A 24,508-nucleotide genomic window follows, 5' to 3' on the forward strand; every position below is an offset into this window, starting at 1 on the left:
GCACCAAAAAAACCCCCAAACTTCAGTTAATCAGCTAAAACGCACACATGTGCAAGAAATCACACGAGCTTAAAGCGTGTCCTCATATGTGTTAAACTGTGAGAGCAGAGACAGAAAGAACTTTGCAAACTTTTTTTTCTCTAACTGCCATTATATAAATATATATTCATATATCTATATCTCACAGGCACACACAAGCACCCACTGAACAGGAAGCAACATTGGATTATGCAAATTACTACAAAAATGCCTAAGAGAATAGAGGGAGGTGTGAGATAGGCAGAGGGAGGGAGGGAGTGACAGAAGCAGGGAGGATCTGAGGCAGGCTGAGAAACAAACAGGAAGGTGTGTGTGCAGCAGCGGTTGAGCCAAAGACGAATCAGACGCAGCAGCTCATCTCCTCCAAGTGCCTCTCAGTCTCAGATGTGAATGACAGCGAATGAATGAGGTGCTGCACTGACATGCCTTAAGGGGGATTATTAATGTCAAAAAACTTTAGAATGGATTTCCATCAAAGGGCAGCTCTGGATATCTCCACAAAGAACCCTCAGGATGATTTCGAGATTCTGCTGAGAGTTGGAGGAGGAACTTACGGAGAAGTCTACAAGGTCAGAGTCCTCATCTCTGCTTCTTACAAGCTGCTTAAACACAACTGAGCTGCAACGAAAATCATAAATAAAATCCACATCCCAGAAACTTTCTAAAACAGTTTGATCGAATTAGATGTTAAGGTATGATTGTCGGGGTTGAATTTTGGTGTTCATAAGTCAGCCGAAGAATCTCTTCTGCATATTTTTACTGTTGCTTATGGTTCCTGCTCCTCCAAAACAACAAAGTGTGAGGTTTAAATCCTGCACATTGAGTTCCTCGCTGTGTTTGTGAAGAGTTATGAAGACTGTTGTTGAACTGGTTTATCACAATTTCAAGTTCAGTGCTTCTCTCCCTTCTAGATAGAGGAAGTGGTCTAATGTGAAGTGAAAGTATTTATATGAAGAAATAAAAAAGAAATATCCTGCAGTTAATGTGTATTATACCTGGAAAGGATTACATCTTCTCTTAGGAATCAGATTGTAAACATTCAGATGTGTGAAAAGAAGTCTTAAGCTGCTTTAAAACTCACCCTGCTTTGGAGGGATTTTTGATTATTTAGTTTTTATTGAAGTAACACTTAAACTTCCTCATGTTATAGTTGTAGCACAGCACAGCTGCATCTGTTTACTCATTAGTTTTGGGGTTGAACCCCACATTTTCATACACTTATAAATACATTGTCTGTAACATACCTTTTATGATAACAGGAATTCACCAGAAATACATTTCCATGCTAAGCTAATTTGCAGCTCTCATTTCTGGATAATGGGGCATTTTCTTTTGTCTTTTGGGAAAAGAAAAAAAACAAAAAACTTTAAGATTGTTTTATTTTTAAAGTTTTGTATCAAAGCAAATTTGTTTAAACGTAGAATAAAAGCAACTAAATCTAAAGTATGAGGCTGCAAATGTTTAAGTTGTGTGTAAATCTGGGACTTTTGGCGGAAATAGTCACCAGTCTCTTTAGTCCAGGAAGTTCTGGAGTATATCTATGCCAGATTTGTCCTGGACATTTGCTGACACTTGATGATGTTGGGATTAGGAGATTTACAGGCGGTTGCTAAATGGATCTTTCAGTGTCTTTGGGCCTGCTGTTACTGTTCAGGCCGTGCTTTGTCTTCGGCAATAATAGGAACCAAATGTTTTAGCTTTAGAATAGATATTTCTGTTGATGTTCAACCAAAATGTGTCCTTGGAATGAAGATTCATGGAGAGATTTCTCGCTCTACTTGCCTTCCAGTCGGGCCTGGGATTCCCACTTGGTGTGGCCATTGTAAAGATCCATGTTGTGGATGCGGTAGAAGACAGTTAATCCCACTAATCCAGGGAGATTTACACAGCCAAGTTGGAAAGTCGATGTGAAGTGAAATCAGTGTTGATATAACCAAAATCACCACTGTTAGTTGTTGATTCTTTAATCCCGGCTTCTTGATGCAGGCGGTCTGCAGAGCGTGACCGGGTGGGGGATGTCTGAAGCAGTTTAAAGAAGCGTTCATTTTCTTTCAATCATAAAACAAAACTGCCTTTTTTAAAGGCTTACTCGTGCTCATGTTCTCTATTAGTTATTTTACATATAATGTCTAACATACCAAAAGGATGTTTTAAGATTAAAAGTTTGGGTTACAGTCAGTAAATATAGAAAAAAAATGTTTTATGATTTCCTTATATGGACACCTACTGGTAAGTTGGTTAAATGGTTCTTAGTCTGTTGGCTTTTTAAAAAAAGAAAAACGACGAGCAAAGTTGGTTTGTAAAAAAACTGAACTGCAGATATTTTTATATGTACTAAAATTTGCATAAGGACCCTTTGGGTTTCGTTATTTACATGAGCTGAAGCATTTTTCCATCCTTTTGTAGGTTCCGTTTAAGGGTGGCCCTGGTTTCTGCTGCAGACATTGAAGTAACTGTATAAGACAAATATTACAAAGATTTTATAGTCATGTTGGTTTTGTTAGTTGTTTTAGATAACATACTAAATTTGACAGTTTAAGCTAATATTCCACTGACAACTACATTTGAAATAGAGACTTTAATGGTTTTGAAATATCAAAAAGGTGACAAAATGCATATTTTTATACATTTAATTAGACAATAAATCTTAAAACTCACTATGAGTATTTTATCACCAGGCTATATTTCATCAGTAGACTACTGGCTATTTGGAATATAAACAAAGAATGCGTCAGAGTTTACTGTTTGAATTGTTTCTGTCTTCTCTATTCATCCGGCTGGTTGTGTAGCCGAGAAACATTTAAAGCAATGACATTTTTTGGCTCTGCAGCTCCACACCTGAGCTCATCTCGCCATTTTAATGAGCTGTGTTGGATGCATGAGGACATGCAGGACACCAGTGCTTTGTACTTTATCAGATTTTCTGTTGCTTTTTCTCTAAGACAGTAGGCAACAGTAAGCTGCTGCAGCCAGAGCTCACATCATTATCACAATCATCTGGGAAAACGGTTTCCCTATTTTAACCATCTGCTTTATGTATGTTAGCGTTTTTTCTTTGTAATTTAAAGGCACACACTCAACAAATAGGACTCCTGGACGCAGGAAGGGTTGGGTTTAATAAACCAAACTAATAAACCTACATTGTACATTAAATAATTGATAGATTAAACATGTTTACTCAGACTTATTGGATGCAATTCTTGTGATCCTGTGTTCATAGTTATTTTAAGGTTGTGGTAGATGATCCAGAAAGTAGTTTTACTGGCTCCTGGTAGGTAGGAGTTTGACTGAGATTGTCTTTGAAACCTATGAAGGTATGTGGTGTAGAGTTATAGTGGCTGCAAAGTAACATTGATATACTTTATTATTATAAATGGGGCCTATATTTTATAGACAGAATTTATTTATGTTTTATTTTTTTATATTACAAGTGAAAATGTTAAAACTGTAAATTTACAGTCATATGTTTACATAATATTTTTATATACATTTCTTTACAATTTTTCAAGGTTGCACTTTAAAAAAAGATGAAATTGCCAGAAATTTCTTTTCGTTTTACACTTGTGTAAACAAAATGACAAATAAATCTGTCTAAGTCTAAGTCTTAATAATGAAAGTTAGACCATAGGTAGCTGTTGGTCTTTGCTGAAAAAAAGACGGCTACATTATTGTCATATTTACCTTTTCCGATTTGTGTTTATTTATAAAAATATATATATATATATACTTTTTACTTTAAAAAAACAAAAACAAACAGAACTTATCCACAATATAAAATTTGGGCTTAGAGAATAAATCTTTTGTCATCTTGTTTTACCTTCCTGGTTATATTTAATACAATAGCACAGTGTAGTTGAGATAAAATGCAGTCTTTGTATCAGACACTCTTTTCAGATTGACTTGCAGATAATTATCTCCTAGATAAGTACAGAAAAACACACACTCAAATAATACCTCTGACTTAATTCACCTAAAAAAAAACACAGTTTATGGGTAAAACAACACACAGATGAATGTTTTCAAGTATTGATAGAAATATTTTTCTTATTACAGCCAATAAAACATCAGACCAATAATGACACATATTTAGTTCAGAAATGTGAGTAAACATGTATATTTTTAATGTTAAGATGGGTAGAGGTTTTCTACAGGACCCAAATGCAGACACTGAAGCTGAAGGTGGTTACTTGAAGATTTAATTCAACAAAAAGGGCAACAGAAGCAAAATTCCAAAAACATAAATCCTCAGAATCCACAAAAATACAGAAAAAAGGGGAAAACTCACTTGAAGGGGATGAAATGACAACAAACCAGCAACAGTGACTGAGCAGGAGGTGCATATATGGGAGAGTGAAACAGAGACCAGGCTAATCAGCAGATTGGGAGCAGGTGTGAACAGAGGAGTCTAGAAAGGAGCTAAGGAAAGGAGACTGATACCGGAGGGCAAAATAGGCCAAGCAAGAAATACCTAAGAACTCAAATACATTTTAAAAAAATCACCTGAATATCACAAAATGGAAATAAAACCAATGAAAACTCAAAGATAAAACTTAGACAGAACCAAAAGCATGACATTTAATATCCGCTTAAAGGTTTTTTTTTAAATCTGCAGCCAGCCTAATCTGAATATGATTGCATTTGGTCTGGAGAGACAACATTGCATTTCAGGTTAATGTTCGTCATGAAGACTAAGGCAGACGGTAAAGACAGAAATAACCAACTCTTCTCTAGTAAGGATGGTGATCAGTTACTTACACTTCACTAAGGCTGATGCTACTTCCACAAATCACTTGTGTTTACACTTCTTGTTGGTTCAGTAGTATGGATTCTACATGCATCAAGTGTACAAGGGACATGGGATGCATTCAATGTGAACATGGCCTAAGGACATTTTTCTCTTCATATGGACCAGTTTGCTTTCATACCTAAATCAAGCATGTTGTTGAATATCATGGAGAATCTTGGAGGCATTTAGCAATGATAAAGAAAGTCATTATTCTTTTTTTTAATCTAGTTTAATTGTAATTAATATTGCTTTTTGCTGTTTTTAACACTATTATGATGGCTAAAAAAATCCCTGAAAGCTCCTGGACAGGATGGTGTTTGTCCCTGCTCACAGCCAGAGCTGACCATCTGGGACAGCTTCACCCACATCTAACAGCTCTATGGTGCTCTGGTTCCTATCTGCTTTAACGCTCCACCATGATCCTGCTCCCCAATAAGTCCAACATATAAAACAAGCACTTTTTATTTATTTATTTATTTAACCTCTATTTAACCAGGATAGTCCTGTTTAGGTTTAATGAATCCTGCTGTTTTTACCTCAGAGGTCTGGTCTCCATTGAGCAGCTGGTGTTAAAGAATCTGAGAGACACCACAATGTAAATTCCTTTATGTCCCACAATGGGGAAATTAATTCTCTGCATTTAACCAATCCCCTTGGGGAGCAGTGGGCTGCCATTGTGTGGTGCCCGGGGAGCAGTGTTAAGTGTCTTGCTCAGGGAACCAGTGCGCAGTCTGTGGGGATCGAACCAGATACTTGCAAACTTCTCAAAGCATAAGCGCACTGCTCTAACCACTAGTCCAACACTTCCCACATGTTTCCCTCAATGTTTTTCTAATACAAATTTCAAAGTATTAATCTTTCTGACATCATAAAAAAGTACAACTTTCCTGATTGAATTAAAACCTTTCTTCATTACTAATCTGTAGTACGTGCTAAATTGCTAACTTGACTTCCTGTTTTTTACAGCCAGGCCAAACCCTAAACCTAGGACAGCCTAACACTTTGCATTGCCTGGTTAATTTGCTCCAATTTGCATTTCCTTTTTTTTTTTTTTTTTGACATTTCAAAAATGCGCTCAAAATTGGTGGATGATTGACATAGAAAATGATCCCCCTGCAGTTTTCTTGCTGGATAAACAGGCCAAAGATGATGCATTCAGTCTTCGACACCATCTATGCAATCATCTTCCACCAGAAGCTCACCTAGAGCTCACAGTGTGGGCCTCCATCTGTTGGTGGATCAACAGCATTCCAGCAGGTCAGACTGGGGAGCATCCTCTCCAGCACAAAACCCATTAGCAACCCGCTCCCCTTCTTCGCCCTTCACAAAAATGACTGCGTGTCACCCGCCCCGTTTCTAAAACTATGGTTGTTGGTCACCTTAATTCATTCGGTCCTTTTAAAGTTGTCTGTGTGCAGAAACTTTTATAAGACATTTTATAAATCACTGTTCTATGTTAATTTAAAACAGTGAAGTCAGATGGATCACGGTTAGAACTTCTGGAACCTTTTAGTACTTTATAAATCTATGCATAGATGGATGATTTACTATATGTAACAGCTTTAGCTTTGGTTGAATATAACGGGGGGTTTAACTAAAGTTTCACCACAGGCAGAGTTTACTGTGCCTCAGTGCATCAAAGCAGCTGCAGTGGGGCTGTGCTGTTCAAAGACGTGCCTGTTAAGAAATGACGAAACTGCTCAGTCTGGGCCGATTGTTGATATTGTAAAGAAAGGAAAAGGTTGTGGGTTTATCTGCTGGCTGATAATATTAGTTTATCTTCTGCTGTGAGAAACAGTTGGAAATCAAAATGTGTGAAACTTGAAAGATGGGTTTTATAAAAAAAAAAAGAACAAATAAAAATCTAAAAAAGCTACTAGGTTTTAGACAACTCAGATTCTTCAGTGAAGTAATGAGAGCTTTTATTGTCATATTTCACTGCTACGCCATGTAATGGTGATCCAGGGAATGCAAAAAAAGTGTCCTCTTTAGAACTATTTAACGCAGAATCAATGTCTAAATACTTACATACTTTTTTGCTGTTTAAGAGGAGAAAGATTTCAAGCTGTCTTTTATAGAGTTGAATAATAAATTTATTTAAGGGGACAGTGTGTTCTAAATTACAAGGTTCTACAGGGTTTTACCGACATAAATGTAATATATTATCTATATGTGTGTTATTTATGATCACCTGTGAACTCAAACATGTTTACCTTGCCTTAGAAAATGTTATCTATAATAACATAGGTGTGGGTTCGCATTTGTGGAGACCAACATCTTTTGTACTACGGCAGCGTAGAGCTGACAAACTAATGATTATATAGAGATTGCCATTATGCTCAAATGGGACTGCGGCAAGTTATAGACCTTATATACAATCCTACAAAGACTAAATATATTTATGAACGTATCTATTTAAACTAGACTAACACCATTGTTATTATAACTATGACTACAACAGATTCACATCTTTCTCCTTCGTTTGGTCCATGTTATGGTCAGAGTGACCAAAACAGGGGGATGAATCTCCTGGACAACAGAGGTTAAGGAGAAACGGCGTTCCTGAGCTCAGGGAGGAGCACCAGGGAATCAGCATGAGAACAGCAGCTGAGAAGCTCCATAACCTCCGGAGCTAAGAAACCACAGTGGCAGAGGTGGCAGCTCACTGCTGCTAGCTCAGGAAGAGAGGCGAGGAGCACTGCGATAGCTCAGAGAGGCCTGCTGGGAAACAGCGCTGATGGCCTGGAAGAGACTACAGCTGGCCTTGGCTAACTAGAGACTAACCACTGAGGATCGAAACAGGACGACATGAGGATCGGATTAGTCGGCCAGGTGGAGAGAGGTCCGACATGGTTAGAGTGGTTACTGTGAGGAGGATGGCGTAACATCGAAGGAGCCGCCAGGTAGACAGAGCAGGAAGAGACGATGGCAGGCCAGGGATAGCCTGTAGAGGCTAACTGCTGGAGATAGACAGAGGACCGCTCAGGATCAGAGGAGCGTGCGCCCAGAATGACCGGGGGGGGAGGTGTTCATGACGCTGTAGTCTGACCATTAGATGTCGCTAAAAATTACACATTACAGCTTTAAAATTTATGTATAGATCCTCTTTAACCACTGAGCCAGTGTTGCCTCCAGAAATTTAGCCTCATCTATTTGGGCATGTAATTTTTTATTTTTTTTGCTAAATGTATTTCAGCCTAAATCTTACACCTTAATAAATAGCAGATTGTTTTACTCCGTGTTCTGCAAATAAACAGACTTTAACAAAACAGATGCAAAACTAGTCCAGTGTAGAGCGAACAGACTTCCTCTCAAACAGATTAGATGACCTTATTCTTCTGTTCTGCAGAGGGAGATTTGCCTCTTTGGCCGTCGTTCACAAGAATCAAATAGGTTCCCATGAACTTATGTGATGCACAAAGGAACTGCAATGTGTTTTCTATCGAGTGTGTAGTTTCACACCATGCAGCTTATGTCACAATGGAGATGCAACACTTCTGCATCATCAGGAGTTGAGAGAAACCAGCTCTTTCACATTAGCATATTGGCTTTTCTATATATATAATAACCATTAAGGCTGCAATAGGGATGTTTTATGTTTTTATTTCAGAAAGAAATTAAAGATAAATATATATTTATAAAAAAATATATTCAACGCATCTTTATATACGAAAGCTACTGGAAACTGTTGGTGCGTAACAGAAGAAAAAATATCTATGAGCTTATTTAGTAAATTACATATTGGTTGAGTGCTTTAGATAAACAGGCTCAGGACACTTCTTCGTTATGTGTTAGGAAGTTACATTCCTGCTCACTGACTGGGGGAGCAGGAGTTTCTGGTATGTGCCCCATCAGCGTCATCCAGTTTATTTACAGTAAATGCGTCACGTGGTTTATACAGTCGCATACAAATTCTATTTTGGGTATTTTAGTATATCATGAATACTACTATCTGCATTATATTCAAATCAAGCCAGTTCAATTCAGTTTATTTCTATAGACCCAATTCACAACACATGTCATCTCTAGGCACTTGAAAAGACAATTCAATAAGATCATCCAGTCTGATTGATAAAAAGTTTCTATCCAAGGAAAACCATCTTACAAGCATGTGTTGACAGTAGATATTAGCATGCAATTTTTTGTTGATTCTGCAGCAATTCCATTATACAGCACATGCATGCGGTGACAGGAGAGAGGAAAAACTCCCTTTAACAGGAAGAAACTGTTAAGACTCAGAACGTTGGACCCAGAATTCAGGAAGACAGAAGTGATTTATAAAAAACGTTTATTGACTGCACAGAGATCTGCGGCTCAGCAGTCAGGACTAGATGGCTGGAATCTCTGCAGAGCAGAGCGAGAAACACAGGTTAGATACCATGTAACTCTGACTGGGACGATAGTGAGCATGTGAGTCACTAACCTGGTTATAAAGTTCAGTCCGAGCCAAGAAGTCAAGGAGAGAATCTAGTTATGATCTGGCAATCAGAATAAACACACTGGTTAAGCTAGAGAGCTGTCACCTACGGCTCATATAATCTGGCACTGATGGCTGGGAGAATTTTTATTTGGAAGCTTTAGTGAGGGACAGAGAGAACGCTGGATGAGCTGATAAGGAACAAGGAGAGACATCTCTCCCTGAGAAATGCAGTTAATAGAAATATGAAAAATAAACTAGGAAGCTTGACTCCACCAGCAAAGGAGTGGTCGCCCTCCAGCTCCTAATATCTACAACACGCTAATGAGGAAATAACACACAAGAACAATCCCTCTGATCAGAGGGAGGACTCACACAAACGCATATGAAAAATTCATGTTAAAGAAGTTTAAACTTGGTGGAAAATGGTTTTAATAAAGCTTTTCAGCTAAATGGGGTCATTTCGTCCCTTTTGTTGGTTTCCTTACGCTTGAGTTAGATGGTGAACACAAACCACAGAGTCTGTGTTTCTGATAAAGTAGTTCATCTCAGCACCTTAAACCCTTTTCAGCAGCACTTAAATATGGTCATATCCTGTAAGTGGGTTAACATTTGAACATGTAATCCTTTTATATTTATATTCTAAGACATGATATCTTCATCACCTTTTTTTACCCTTAGCTTCCCACTGAATAATAACAGCACCATGCTTGTATTAAGATAACCTTTACCTGTGATTCACAGAAACTATCCAGACCTCTCAAGTAATCCATCGCTTCTTCAGATGTTCCTGTCTGATAATCTGATTATTAATACTGTTCCAGGGTTTCTAAGGGTCTAAAGTGTTTATATTTGGATTTTCTTTTGGATTTTCTTTGGCTGTTTTTTGCATAAATTTAAACAGGGATGCCTTTGATATTTGCTAGTAAGTCTCACAACTTTAGCTGTAAAATATGTAGGTATTTAACAGTGACTAAACTCAATAGGTTAACCGCTGTATCGACAGCAAGAAACCTGTTTTTATAGACTGAATCCAACTTTTTCTATGCTAGTCATTTGCGTCCTCTCAAGATACTATAAAAGACTAATAGGTTGGATATATAAGAATGAGTCACTTGGAAAGATTCAAGTTTAAGTGTTTACCGCCAGGCCATATTTTTATCAAATCAATGGTCGTTTAATACAGGGATGTCAAATTAGTTCCAGAAAGGGCTGTGTGGCTGCAGGTTTTCTTTCCAACCAAGTAAAATACCACACTGGACTCTATTCTTCTCATCAAGTCATCATGTTAAGACTGGACTCACATGATGAGATGAATGGAGTCTGGTCTGCTATTGCTTGGTTGGAAAGAAAACATGCAGCCACATGGCCCTTTCTGGAACCGGTTTGACATTCCCGATTTAACACCAGTTGAGGAAAAGCTGTGTATCTAACGAAGGCCTAGTTGATTACATCAAGTAAACAAGCTATTTTTAGGTTCTGTGCAAGAATTTCTGTTGATTAAGATAACAGTTTGACCAACAGAAAATATGATTTAGTAATAATTAGTCAAATCTGACAGAGCTTTCAAAAAAGGCTTGACATGCAATCAACAATCAGTTGTCCCAAGTCTCTGGAGTAAAAGTCCAAGTTATTTTAAATGTCTCTTTTTTTTTCAAGTCATGCCTAAAGTTACAGAAATAATCATTCAAGTGTGACTCCAGTCCAGTTCATGTGACTTGACTCCAAATTTCAACATTTCAGTATGAAAAAATGCATTTGTGTCAGAATTAAAACAAGCTTGACTCAGCCCATTGTCTATTGAACAGTCATTGCTGGGAATCAAAGCAGCGAGCTACTCTTTAGTGTTTAAAATTGGCTAACATAATAGGTACATCTAGGATAATTATTTTTTTTTGACTCCCTTTAGCCAACAAGACCATTGCCAAACTGTTGTTTGGTGGCATTATACTGACAAGGCAAATTAATAGGAAAGGTGGAAGAATATTAAACCTTTGTACTGGACATGCTAATACAGGTACAGTTTAAATAGGTCAGTAATGATCCTCTCTTATTAACATTAAAGTAACAAACATCCTCTCAAGGGCTGATTTAGGACATTTGGGGCCCTATGCAAAGACAGGCATGGGGCCCTCTGAATTGAGAAGACCCATTGTACAGATACAGAAATTTGAATAGAATAGACATACATGATTTGTTCTACCTTTACTCCATCTCTTCTTATCCCTTTTCTTGTTGTTTTCCTCTCTATGTTTCCTTTTGTCCCTTTTTCTTTTCATATTGGCAATGTGCTCAGCCGACTTTTTAAAACCGTCTCCAAAGGAATCAAAGATATTCCGATCACTAAGCCAGTTCTAAATTACCTGATCACTCCTTCCAGTGTTTCCAAAAAGGCAACAGAACAAGTCAATAACACAGTCCTCCTTTTCACTCTAGACAAGCCATGATCTGCTTATCTGTTCTCAATTTTTCATTTAAATGAAATAATAGCTGCATGAATCATAACAGCAGACAAGATAGGGGAGAGCAGGAGGCAACGTTACAAATCTACTTGCTCTGGAGAGCAGAGTTCAATGCTTTTATATGTTTTTATCCAAAGTCTCCAGAAACAGAAAAAAAGTTGCTAGATTTGGCACTAAGCGCTTTTTTGGAATAAAAGCACTAGAGGGGTCTGAAAAGTAGCTAAATGTAGCGAAAAAAAGTGCCAAGTTGCAACACTGCTCCTTCCGCTGTTTGTTTGGACCTTTCTGAACAAATGGACTGATCCAATGTGGTGGACACTGAAAGTGTTTTTATCAAAAACATAATTAATGTGCACAAATATTTAATAGCTTTATTAACCATACATGTAAAAGGAGTTTTATGAGGCCCCCAGGAACTTGGAGCCCTTGGCAACTGCCTAGTGTTGCCTAATGGTAAATCCGCCCCTGCATCCTGCATAAGCTAATTTCAGCTGTTTGAATTTTAGCTACATGGGGACAGCCCCATTACTGAGTTAAGTTGCAATAGCAGGAAAACATGCATAGACAGACAAAAGTTTATTCACATTAGTTCTTTATTAAAGGTAAACGAATAGATAACATTTTTTATTTGTCATTAAAACTTTCCATTATTCCAATGAAATTCCTCGTTGGGAATAAAACTATCACTTTAGGGAGCAGTGTGCTACTACTGTGATGCATCTGGGAGGCACTTTGCAGCCAAGGGCCTTAGCCGTGGGGTTTGAACATGGAAACTGAATTATATGTAATACTTTAAATACTTTACATTAAATACTTTAAATGGATGCAAATTTTTTTTCGCCTTATTGATCCCTAGTAAAGACATTGTACATATTGTCCGTCTAACTGTAGATGTTTATACTTTTTTGTTTTATTTCAAAGAAGAACCCTGCAACGTCACCACAGGTTGTTAGATGCTAAGAAGTTGTTTCAGCAGTCCAACAGACTCAACAGGCTCGCTGTTTTGGGGTTAAAATGTTTGCTTCGTTCAACTTCATGAATCCCAGGTTGTTACAATATCTATTTTGTTATAATTCTAGGACTTTCCCTCGAATGCCCTTTGTTTAATGTTGAAGGTGAACATTGTTGTTTGTTTGTTTGTTTTGTAGCTGAGTTTTCTCATCAGCAGACGTAAAACCAGAGTTGACTGTGTTGCACACAGAAGGAAACAATATTTTGGATATCTTCACACTTTGTGAAGATATCTGGTATCTTTGCACCTCCATTGTCGGTCTGCAACAATTCACTGCTTTTAGCTTGCACTCTTTCCTTCCTACTTTCAGCCTCTGATTGCCACTGCACTTTCTTCTTGTTTAGAGGAAGTTGTTTCTCTCCACTGTTCTCACATGCTTAAATAACTCTGTATTTGACCTGGCTCCTTAGTCTTGGGCTAATGAACAAAGGACCTTTTTCTTGACAACATATTAACAGCAAGTTTTGTTGCATATCATGGAGTTGTGGGACTTTATCACCTTTAGTCTCTGACAGCTCCTTTGTCTGCAAGCAGGCAAAATGCAGGCTCTGCAAAGCGGAGCTCTTTTACAGCTAATGCAATGCATGAGCAACTAAAATATGAGCTTTGCTTAGCCATAAGCTGACCCCAAACCTGTAAAACCCCAAGATGTTAAACCCCACTGGGGCCATCTGCGCTTAGTACAGTTTTATGCACGTCATTATGGTTTTCTTTCACAATCTCTGACAGTTAAGAATTAAGAAAAAACAAAAGCAAAACAAACAAAACAAAACAAAATAGCTAAAGGCTCTAAGGGAGACCCAACAAGATGGTCAAAGAGAGTAGAGATGGGTTTGAAGTATCTAAAATTTGACTAACTCTTAACAATGGGCGGAGTTAGCTGACATTAACCTTCAACGAAAAACCCACAATTAGAATTAGATTTGGAAATACATAAGCATGTTTGTATTCCTTTGAAATTAATCTGGAGCTGCTAAATTAATAGACTTAAGGTTATAATAGTAGCGTCTGGTTCCTGTTTTAATAGATTGCATTCTGTCAAATTCAGGTTTATCAAGACTGCTTTTACTGGCTGCTTCTTCTATGAATCATGAGTCCAACTGGATCACAGCCTAATCTTCTCTGTTTTGGGCACTGACTCAGATTTCAAAGAATATAGACTCTACATCTTGCCATGTCAGGATCTTCCTTCTCTTACAGTAAAAACTCTGACTTTCCTTATCTGATGTGGCTTGTGCTACAAAGCTGCTCTATAACAAGCTGCACCTCTGTAGTTTCAGGCTTAGAGCCCCGCACAGGCTGCAGGCTGCACCTGGTGTATGCACGACCTCAGCAGCAAAATGAAGAAGTGAGATACAGGAGAAAAGCACACAAGAAAATCTGCCTGCAGAGACATAATAACCGTGTCAGGTTTCTGTTGAAACAATGCGGTCTGGTGTGTTGTGTTGGTGTGTGTTTGTGTGCGTGTGCATGTGTGTGTGTACATATGTGCATGTATGTCTTAACGATGAGTTGAGCTTGATTTTTGGTTGGTTTGGATTTATCTTTAACCCAAAAAGAGGAAGAGAGTCAACTTTTGATGCTGAAAACCTCAAACAAATTTCAGTCAAATGCCACCTTCAACCAATACTGGCATCTGTGCCGTTTGCCTGAGTTTGTGTTTGGTGCTCTTTTTGGTTTAAATAAGAAATTCTTAAGAGAATAGTAAAACTTTACCTCATGCTTAATGGCCTTTTTTTAATTCAGCTGAAAAACAGATTATTTAAGTTTTTTTTAGTTTCCTTTTAGTTAAAAAAAAAAGAAAGAAACACAAGAAACAGCCTAAACAAAAGCAGCAAAAACCACCAGCACGATTTTAACATAGATAGAGCAGATTTTCTGCACTTGCATTTTGCTTTCTACCATTTCAGCATTTAATTTTATCCAACTCTTAAATGCCTTTAAACCCATGCTCCCACTTTGACACTTTACTGTTGCAGTCTTTAGTAGCATGTAATGGTTTTATTTGGGGAGATTTTAGATTGCTGCTGCTGTTCCTGTGTGTTTGTTCCAGCTAAAAATTTGCAGCAATAGATCTGCTACTTTTTCTTTCTTCTTTTTTTCAGTTCTGGGCCCTTCTGCCCTAGCATCCAGGGGAGTTTTGATAAGGGGGAGGCCAAAATCCAAAATAAACTTTTGTTTTGAGACCAAGCTGCACACATTTTTTTTGTCAGTCTTGAAGTCATTGTCGCTGGGCTCCACATGGCGATTCCAATATGCTGAATTTGTTGGGCTTTTCCACCTTGAAGCGAGCGTGCACATCGGAGATATATTATCCCATCTCACTTCTGAGTTCAAAAACCGCAGCCAGCTTGCGTACCATCACATCTAGCTTACAGCATAGCTCACAGTCCTATTCGTTCACAGCCTTTGTGAACAACTGCAGCAGGCAGCCTAATCATCGTCCAAATTGCTGCCGGCATGCTCTATAATTGTAGATACATCAGGTATGCTCCAAATCCAAATAGAAGAAATCAGAGTGTCATACATCCAAACACGTATATGTCTTCCATGTCCTTGACTGACGGCATCGTAAAACACACCATCCTCCAAGCCTTCCAGGAGTCTAGGGTGTGACCCACGAAGTATGTCTCCTCTGAAAATAAAGGGTCTTTACCCTGTCTTCAGGTTGAGAAAATTTGATCAGTTGCATTGAGAAACAAGCTGACCAGATCCATTATTTGATGCAAGTAAAATGAAGAGAGGACTCAGAAAGGCAAGACACAGCAAAAAGCAAGGACAGAGCAGGCAGGTACAGTAACAGCAGGAAAATGTGTCCGCCACTGCCGAGATGTGTCGTTCTTTCAATCACGCACTATTTAATATACAGGTACAATGAAAAGCAAACATTAAACCCAAAAAATTACTGAATTTATTTACAAATCCAAATCAGAAAAATGCGCTTCTGGAAATAGGTCAGGGATTGAAACACCGGGACAGATCAGGTACACACAAATATTACAACAAAAAGAATTTAAATACATTTATTCTCTTAGAAAAGTTGTTGTTAACCTTTTACACAATTAAGATTAGTATACCTTGATTGTGATCCGGATGTATTGCTGGTTGTGCAAGCAGAAATTAGGTTATCGGGTAGAGTCAGGGTTTCTGTTGCTACTTTAGTGTTCAAATGTATTTTAATGTACCTCTTTCCTACCCGATTTATCCATATGGGATATTTTTTGTTTTGTTTTCAGATTTGGGCTCTCCCTTTGCTGTACTTTTTATGATCAAATGCTCTCTCCTTATGTACCATCCTCTCTTCCTGGCATTTGGTACACTTGGATGGGGATGTATTAACAGTTACATCATTTTTATTCCCATAGATCCATCTTAAAAGCTCTCGCTACTTTTTCTTAATACAATGTCTGGGCAAACTTGTTTTTTTTATCACGGTGTGTCTAAGTCATTGGTTTGGTCAGGATTTGGATTGGTGTTGTTGACTTGGAGAAGGGGAGATTTTTCCCTCTTCTTTACGTAGTCAGAAATTCTTTTTATTTCAGATGCAGAAATCTGTAATATGATTAGTTTTGTTATAGATAGTTTGAGAATCAGAGGGCAAAAATATGAGGAAATATGAACCCTCCTCCCCTGCCATTGTATTGCTGGTGGGTTTTCATGTGCTGGTGTGACTTAAGCTAGAGTGAACGTGACTTTCTCTGAGTTGAGTGTAAAGAATTTGTTGACTTATTTGTTGTTTTTGTAATGACCTTAAGATTTGGAATTTTCACAAGACTCTTCATTGATGTGGATTAGGGTTGATATGATGCAAAAGTTTCAAACAAAACAAAGTAGAATACCCATGAGCATTTCCTATTCTCCAGAAAAAAAAACATGTTTTAAAGGTTAAACTTTCTTGGTCATTAGGATTAGAACTGATTCTCAACACTTTGCTCTGGATGATACAGAGGCATCAGCTGCAAGATAAAGCTGATAATTAGGATGAGAAACTGGAATTGATTATAATAGCTGAGGAGTGAGGGAGGCAGAAACCTGCAAGGTTTTGTTTTACATAAGAAACCTCAGCAGAGGAAGCACTTCCTCAGGACGCCAAAACAAGTGAAACCCTAACCCCCTCACCCCCCGCATCTTTAGCACACTTTTGAGTGCATCCTAAGAAGATGCATCACATCTTGATACAGTAAGTGCAGTGTGACTTACAGGAAGCATGTAATGCGTTGTGAGACAGGGGAACCAGAGCTGTTGGGGTCTTACTCTACTTCTCAGAAACCTTTCAAAGGCAGATGCTTTAAGGTTTCCTTTGGGCGGGTTAATCTTCTGCCATATGGTAGAAGATGCTGTTTCTTTGACCCCACAGCAAAGAGAAAGAACAGCCATGTCACTCCTCAGACTGGAGGTGAAACCAAATGCTTACACATTGTGTGTAAGCATTGTGTGTGAGTGCAGCACACCTTAATCTATATAGTTTTATATAGATTTTATTTTGTGGGAATACCTATAAACATATAAGAAAGGAAACAGCTTAAGAACAAGCAAACAAGAAATTTGGAAGAGAAATTTGGAGCTCCAAAAATCTTGTGTAATCTTGCTTGTTTACAAAGGTGCCACATTTGTCTATTCAAGCATTTATAGATGGGTATTAAAGAATGGGAATGTCCAGCTAGGAAGGCGATGGGTCACAGACATTAATGCGTTTAGATGTGAAATGTGTGAGTCGACCCCATAACAAAGCCATTTCATGTTAAGATGCAGGCTGAAGAGGGTTAGAAAATGTTGTTTTCCAATATCCTATGTCAGCACATGCTGAATGGTCAATTAGGAAAGCTTGGTTGTCCAAATAGCATACCACCAAACTCTCTACAAAGTGGCTTAGGGACAACAGATTCTGTTTTTAGAGGCCACCATGAATCCCTAATCTCAATACAGTAGAGAATATGTGGGCAGAACTAAAAAAGGTGTGTGTGGGTGTGTGTGTACATGGCAACTAAAGGCTGGTTTATACTCAGAAACCAGGTCGTCTGCGTGTGTGTCGAAGTTAAAGCAGATATGCCCCCGCCCCTTCTGCGGCCTCTCTGGTGCCGGTGACAGTGCGGCTGACAGGAGGCCTCTGATTGGTCAAATCTACATCCATTTTACACTATCCGTATTTCCTGTTTGGTACCTTACCGGCTTGTTTTGTTTGTATGACAACCATTGTGGAAAACGACTGATTAAAATGGACCAGCTAGAAGAGCTATGTGCGCGAGAACGCTGGGACCCTTTTTCCACCTGGAACCCCGCTCTTTTTCGCCCTCATGTACCTCCGTCGTCACACAAACTCAGCTATATCTAGACCCACAGTTAGCTCATGATTGTCCCTCTTGCATTGTGGTGTGGAATAACTTAGTGCAGACCACACTTTAAAAATTGAGCGTAAATCAAAAATATTTGTCTCAAGCTCACTGCGACACACTGCTGCGGGAGTATAACCAGCCCTTGAGAGACCTAGCCCAGTTAAACCAGTTCTGATCGGAGGAATGAGCTTAAAGTTCCCTCAAACTATTGAGAGAAGCTGGTAAAGGACAACTATTATTCATTCATTTAGCAAATAATGATTATTTAACAATCATAAATGTCAGTGCAATTCCAAAATTAGCCTTGCTAAAAGAGAAACGGGTCTTTTTTTTTTACTTGCAGCCAAGAGTTCAAGCATAGTCTGTACAGTATCTCTATACAGATGGACCTCAAGTTGGACAAAGGAATACATAAATGTATCCCTTTTATTCACTGATCACATGCTCAAAAGCAAACATACTTTGGCACAATGAGTTGTCTGCTCCCAGGACCCACCAAACAGATTTACAATCCTCAGTGGATCAACATCTAGTGTATGACCGTTCTTCTCCTTTATCAAAAGAGCAGATAACATCCTCACGTTGAATATCAAAGCTCTTGGGAAATTAGTCTTGGAATGATTACAAAATACAAAAGATCTCCATTTTTTTCAACACTAAATAAACTGAGAAACTATTTTAATAAGGACTTAATAGCAGGAAAACGCAATACATGCCAATGTCTGGTGTTCATCATTACTCCATTCTTTTAAACTTACTTTGCCCAAAAGGCATACATATGTTTTATTATATTATATATAGAGGAAGATGAGCTAGGTTCTCTCTATTTCAGGCATCTTTAAAACCCTCTTTTATGGCCCTATTGTGTTCAGATTGGTTTAACTTAAGAGTTAAATATAGCTTGAAGCTTAGCTACAGCTTTGACATGTTTGGCAGCCAAACCAACTTCTAAAACCAACTTCTAAAACATCCTGTTGTCGTCACTGCTATATTTTAATCTCAAATTTTCACCAACTACAGATGAAGTATGGGAAACAATTTCATTGTGCAAAATGTAGAAAAGTTATAACTTTTCAAAGCTGATCTTGATGATGTGTCTAATTAAAATGTCGAGTAACAATCCAGGACTGGAGGGATCAGAAACAACAGTGTCACTCTACTCGTCTCTATCCCTCTAACAGAAACTTCATAGATAATCTAAAAAATGTTTCACTCTATTTTAAGGAGAGGAGTTGCAAATGAAAAACCTAAATCTAGTCTCACCCCAATCTAAATGTTAAACTGAGGAAGCCAGAAAAAAAATTGTTGTTTCAACAGGATCAAAGGTCACTTTTAGTTTGCAGCAGCGACTCAGAAGCATGAGTGGCTAATTTAGTTAAATATAAAGATGCAGGTTTTGTATTTAATGTGGGATTTTATTTAGGGGTTACAGTGCAGCACTGTTGCAATTCAAATAGGTGCTTGCACGCCATCCACATTTTCTTGTTTTATATTGGATATTTATTAAAAATCATAATTGAAATCATGTTTTTTCCCCCTCGATTCACAATAATCTACAAACCCATTGTGGACCTGGACTTGTTTAAGCACTAATAAAATGTTTAAGCAACACTGTGTAACCTTTCACCCAAGCATTAGCTTAATTTGAAATATATTAAAGGATTTTTCAAGTCAATATACAACATTTGGTGCATAATTATGCTCTATCTATCGCTGGATGGGTCATGTTACCCAGAGGATTAATATACGAGCTCTGGTCAAACACCAGAGCTACATAACCTAAAGTTTGCACTAGCCAACAAAACTGGTCAATAAGTTTCCAGCTTAACCCAGCGGTTCCTGCAGAGTACTATCGCTGCCTCTGCAAGCAGGGTTTCTCTCTTTGCATTGGGCTGTGCATTCCACAGTCTATGACCTGTGTTGTGATGTCTGATGGGAGATGGAGTTGCAGTCTGGTTCATTGTGGAAGGTCAAACATGCTAGTCACTACATGCTTCCCCTAAACTGAAGGCTGACGGTTGAAAAATAACAATGCTGCATCACAGAAATGGAACATGGAGTCTCTGTATTAAGTTAAAATGCTAACCCAAATAATGCTAAACCTTCATTATAATCATTCACATTACAAATGAAGCTTGTATATTTATTCCTTTTTAGAAAGATATAACTTCAAGCAACCGCTGAATATGAGAATCAGGAGGTTTTGAAGACTTTGAGGGTTCATTGATATTCAAAATAGGGCTAAACCTGGACGATAACAGATAGATGTGGTCGAGAGTTGGGTGTGTGGTTTTATAAACAGTAGCAAAATGTAAGAGAGAAAAGTGGGTAAGAGGAACACATTCTTTCTGCTCTATAGTTCTATGTATTAGGTGATAATTAAAGTGAACAGTTTTATACCAGGTTCCAGACTTATAACAGATTCCCCAAAGTTTATAGTTCTTACATTTACCTTTAAAGATGAAGGTAAATGGACAACTGGAAATGTAAAAAACTGTTCGCCTTTGCTGTCCTGACAGGAAGTGAGAGGAAAAGTTAATTAACTGCACCTGAATAGTATAATATCGCTGCTGTAATCTCTATAAATGCAGGAAAATCATCAGTTTTAGACGTTTGCTTCTCTTGACTTTACAGGTCTCCATTAACAGAATGCTAGAGCACAAAGACATCAGCAATGACTTTGGAAATTCAAATATTGTTCCCCATCAATTCAATCAATAGTATGTGAATAAATCTGTGGTACAATGCACTGTGAGGAAGGACCAGAAATGTTGCGAACAAACATAACCGGTAACCAATACCTGATAGTGACAGATACTCAAAATTTTTCAGAATTAACATATCTTGAAGAGTAAACTTAAAAAAGATTTTGTAAGTTGTACAATGCGGCAGCAAGGAAAGCGGTTACTAGGAAATGGCTCAGTCCCAAGATAACAACAATAAAAAATTGTGGTTTGTTATAATATATGATATCTTAAGGCAAGAAAGAATAACATTTAATATCAGATTAAAACAAGGCAAATTTAAAGCGAAATGGAGTACGTGGATTGAGTTCATCACGACTTTAAGGGAATATTTCATTTTAATTCGATGTAAACTGATTGCATTTTATGTAAATATACTGGTGTACATCAGAGACATGACCTTGGCATTGTTGTTTTTGTTTATTTTACTTTGAAAATAAAGAATAAAACAAAAACAAAAAGCTGCACATTTCCACTACATACAGAACCCAGTTGCAAATTTACAGCGAACACCTCAGAAAGGAAACCTTTAGACAGCAAGTAAGAAGCTTCAACAACGCTGCATCAAGTCAGAGTTATTATGCAGTTGCTCCTGCTTTTTTCAGTGGATAAGCTCCCCAGTAAGTGTCAAAGGCCAGTCTGAATTTACTGTTTACACTTCAGGAATTCTTTAAGTATTTCTGGCATTGTTATCAGAGATAACTGATATATAATCTCAACAAACCTCTTTTTTTTCCTGAAACATCTGGGATTTTTTTTTTTTTTCAAATGTCTGACTATATAATATCAGAAAATAAATAGCTTTACGATTTTGCCTTTAACTGTGGAAATATCTGATTTTTTAAAATAAAAAATGCATTTTCCAAAGCAGCTATTTTCTTAGTTTTTCTGAAAGCTCTAAATATCAAGGTATTTAAAGCTACACGACTTTCGAGCCAAGTATTAGCTTAGCTAGAGATATATCGCATAATCTTTCAGATCAATATTCAGTGCCTATAGCTACCTTAAGAGGGTCAGATCACTGCACCAGTCATGTGATCCCTATGTTCATGCAAAGCGAGTATCCCTGGCATAATTTATTGGACGTAATGATGTTTTACAAAGTTTAAACATAGAAAGCAAGTGTTGTTACATGTTGTTCATTAGCTGATTTCATCCAATGCTAAATGTTATACGATAAACACTGAACTTAGCCTGTTAGATCTAGATTTAAAGATATTTTTATTTAATCAAGAAGTAGGAAACAAAGCACATATTCCCTGTTCTTGTCTCTGGTAGCACAACTGTAAGATGCAAGCTAAAAAAGTTGCTTATAGCTGTATGTTGTAACTGAATTAAGTTATTTTACAATGTGCACATGTCAAACTTTATGGTTTACTAAAGTTAATTAAATCCACATGTCATAGTGTATCATAGAAAGATCTTATAGGATCGCTTAATTCTAACAATTTAAAAAGGCCATTAAGGGACCAATTCTAAATGCTTCATAGTCCATCAAACAAGTGGAAAAACTGTTGCTGTAAATAATCCCAGCAGTTTTAGGTTGGATTGTGCAATGTTCGTAGTAATTACAAAAAAACCTATGAGCTCCATCTCAGACTCAGTGAGCAGTGAAATCCTGCCGACTAAGCAGACAGAAAGGGTTGAAGCACAGAGCAACATCTCTCTAAATAGAATATGACAGCACAACTCATGATTAACTACTAGAACAAGCTCCATTAGACAGATGAGGCAAAAGCAGACATTGTTGAACCAATCCTAAAAAAAAAAAAGCCAACATATCTGCACAATTAGTGATATCAACTTTCAGGCATGGTGGTGGAGGTGTGATGAGTTGGCATTTGGTCTACCTTGCTGTTGCCAAGTCAGTCATGAACTCCTCTGTCAAATTTGGGGCAAATTCTCCAACATCTGAAGCTTGATCCTGGTTGGATCATCAACAGAACAACGATGCCAAACACTGCAGATCTACAGTGACCCAGAATGCAGTCTTGGAGCTGAAAAGAACTGAGACAGACGCTTGCACACCTGAGAGAACTAAAAAGTAAACACTCCTCCACAGCAAGGTGAATGAAGGATCTTGCCTGCTGCTAGTAGTGATTCTCTAAGATGTTTGATCTCAGCGTGCACATAGTTTTTCACACACAGCTTTTCTGTTTAGGCCTCAGGTTTGTTGAACAGATGACAGATCAGATTGTGTTTCTATAAACCTGTGACATTTTAGAGCCTAGAAAGGACCAGATCCTTTTTATATTTTGATGCTTGATGTGTAAGGTTTTAAGACGTTTCAGAACTTTCACCCTGTGACCTTTGTGTTTGAGCAGGTCACATCTTTAGGATTCGTAGTGAAAGGAAGTAGGCAGGATTCACTTCCTTATTTCTATCTCCTTTGTTAAAGGGGATTGTAAAGATCTGAATTGTTTAACCAGCTCAAGTAGAAAAATCAGAGCCTCTTAGTGTTCCAGGAGAAGGAACCCCCTCCCCCAGCCTGAGCTGACATGACTGAAGAGGGTGGTTAACAGCCTGCGGGGTGGAAACGTTTGGTGGAAGGTCCACAGCTTCCGCTGTGACATTTACCTTCTGTGTGTTTGCTTGTTTGCCTGTTTACTGTTTTTCTTTCCCTTCGTTGACCTCTTTGGTTTGATTGAGACCAAGACTTCTTTATTTCAACACATTTTCCATTGTTGTTACCTTCATGATCTCTAGTTAGCTTTAAGCCTCTAAATCCTACAGCTGAAGAGGTTCTTCTCGAGGCTTCCCAGAAGATATTTAGCTTCTTTGAAGGCTGCTTGTGGCTCACTTAATCAGAGTTATTGTGCAAGAATCAACAAAACTTTGCACCAATACCTGCAGTCTGCTAAAGTATGACTAAACCTTCCTAGAAAAAACAGATCAGCATCAGGTATAGGTTAACTTCCAGCATCTTCACATTCACACAAAATTCACTCTCTCACACAAACCTCCTTGTCTTACTATATGAAGTGAGGACACTGTGTTGACTACCATGGACTTCCACTGAATTTAAGTCATTTTCAACCCTTCCTATACACTAGCACAGAGGTGGCTCGCTAATCCGGGCTCAACCTGATTTAGAACATTTATAAATTACGCCATGTTGTCCAACAACAGTGTGTGTTAACAGTGCCTGTTTGTACGGTAAAGCCCTCCGGGACCAGGCTGCACGTGATACAAATTAGCCAATGAGCTGTCAGTCTAGGCTGTTGCCGCTAGCCACTTTTAGACACCGCAGACAAACCTGTGGCAAGCCGGGCGATGGGAAAGAAGGAGAAGACGATGAGAAAAAGTGTGGACTACTGGAAGAAGAACTGTGGTGAACTGGTGAAAAAAAATTGAAATGGCGTGCTAAAAGATGACCCTGCACATTTAGAGTACGTTTGGCTCAACCTTCTGCTGTGAAGCAGGATTCTCCACCATGAACAGAATAAAAAATGAATATGGATCCAGGCTCAAAATGATATGTGCTTTAGAATGGCTTTGTCTCCATTCAAACCCAGGTTTAAAGCCTTGCAGGGCAGCATAAAGCCCACTGCTCTCATTAAGACAGAAAAAAAGAAAAAACAAAAACAAAATCAAAAAACGGTCAGTTAAGGTGTTTTATAAGATATTTGAATCAGCAAATTGTCTATATACCAAACTGAAAGCTTGTTGTTCTATATTTCAAAGAGCACTTTAGATTTTAAATTGGAAAAATGTT

At 38.0% G+C, this 24,508-nt stretch overlaps 1 protein-coding gene across 2 annotated transcripts in view; it reads left to right on the forward strand.

The window, feature by feature from the left end:
* Positions 1-372: 372 nt before the first annotated feature.
* map4k1 (mitogen-activated protein kinase kinase kinase kinase 1) overlaps positions 373-24,508 on the forward strand; it is a 73,483-nt gene continuing 49,347 nt past the window's right edge. For both annotated transcript variants that reach the window (XM_015386992.1, XM_015386993.1), the window contains exon 1: positions 373-608. In XM_015386992.1, the coding sequence (XP_015242478.1) occupies positions 483-608 (126 nt within the window). In that variant the 5' untranslated portion in view covers positions 373-482. The remainder of the gene's footprint in view (positions 609-24,508) is intronic.

The sequence above is a fragment of the Cyprinodon variegatus genome, unplaced genomic scaffold (assembly GCF_000732505.1).
Source record: "Cyprinodon variegatus isolate N-32 unplaced genomic scaffold, C_variegatus-1.0 Scaffold383, whole genome shotgun sequence".
NCBI lineage: Eukaryota > Metazoa > Chordata > Actinopteri > Cyprinodontiformes > Cyprinodontidae > Cyprinodon > Cyprinodon variegatus.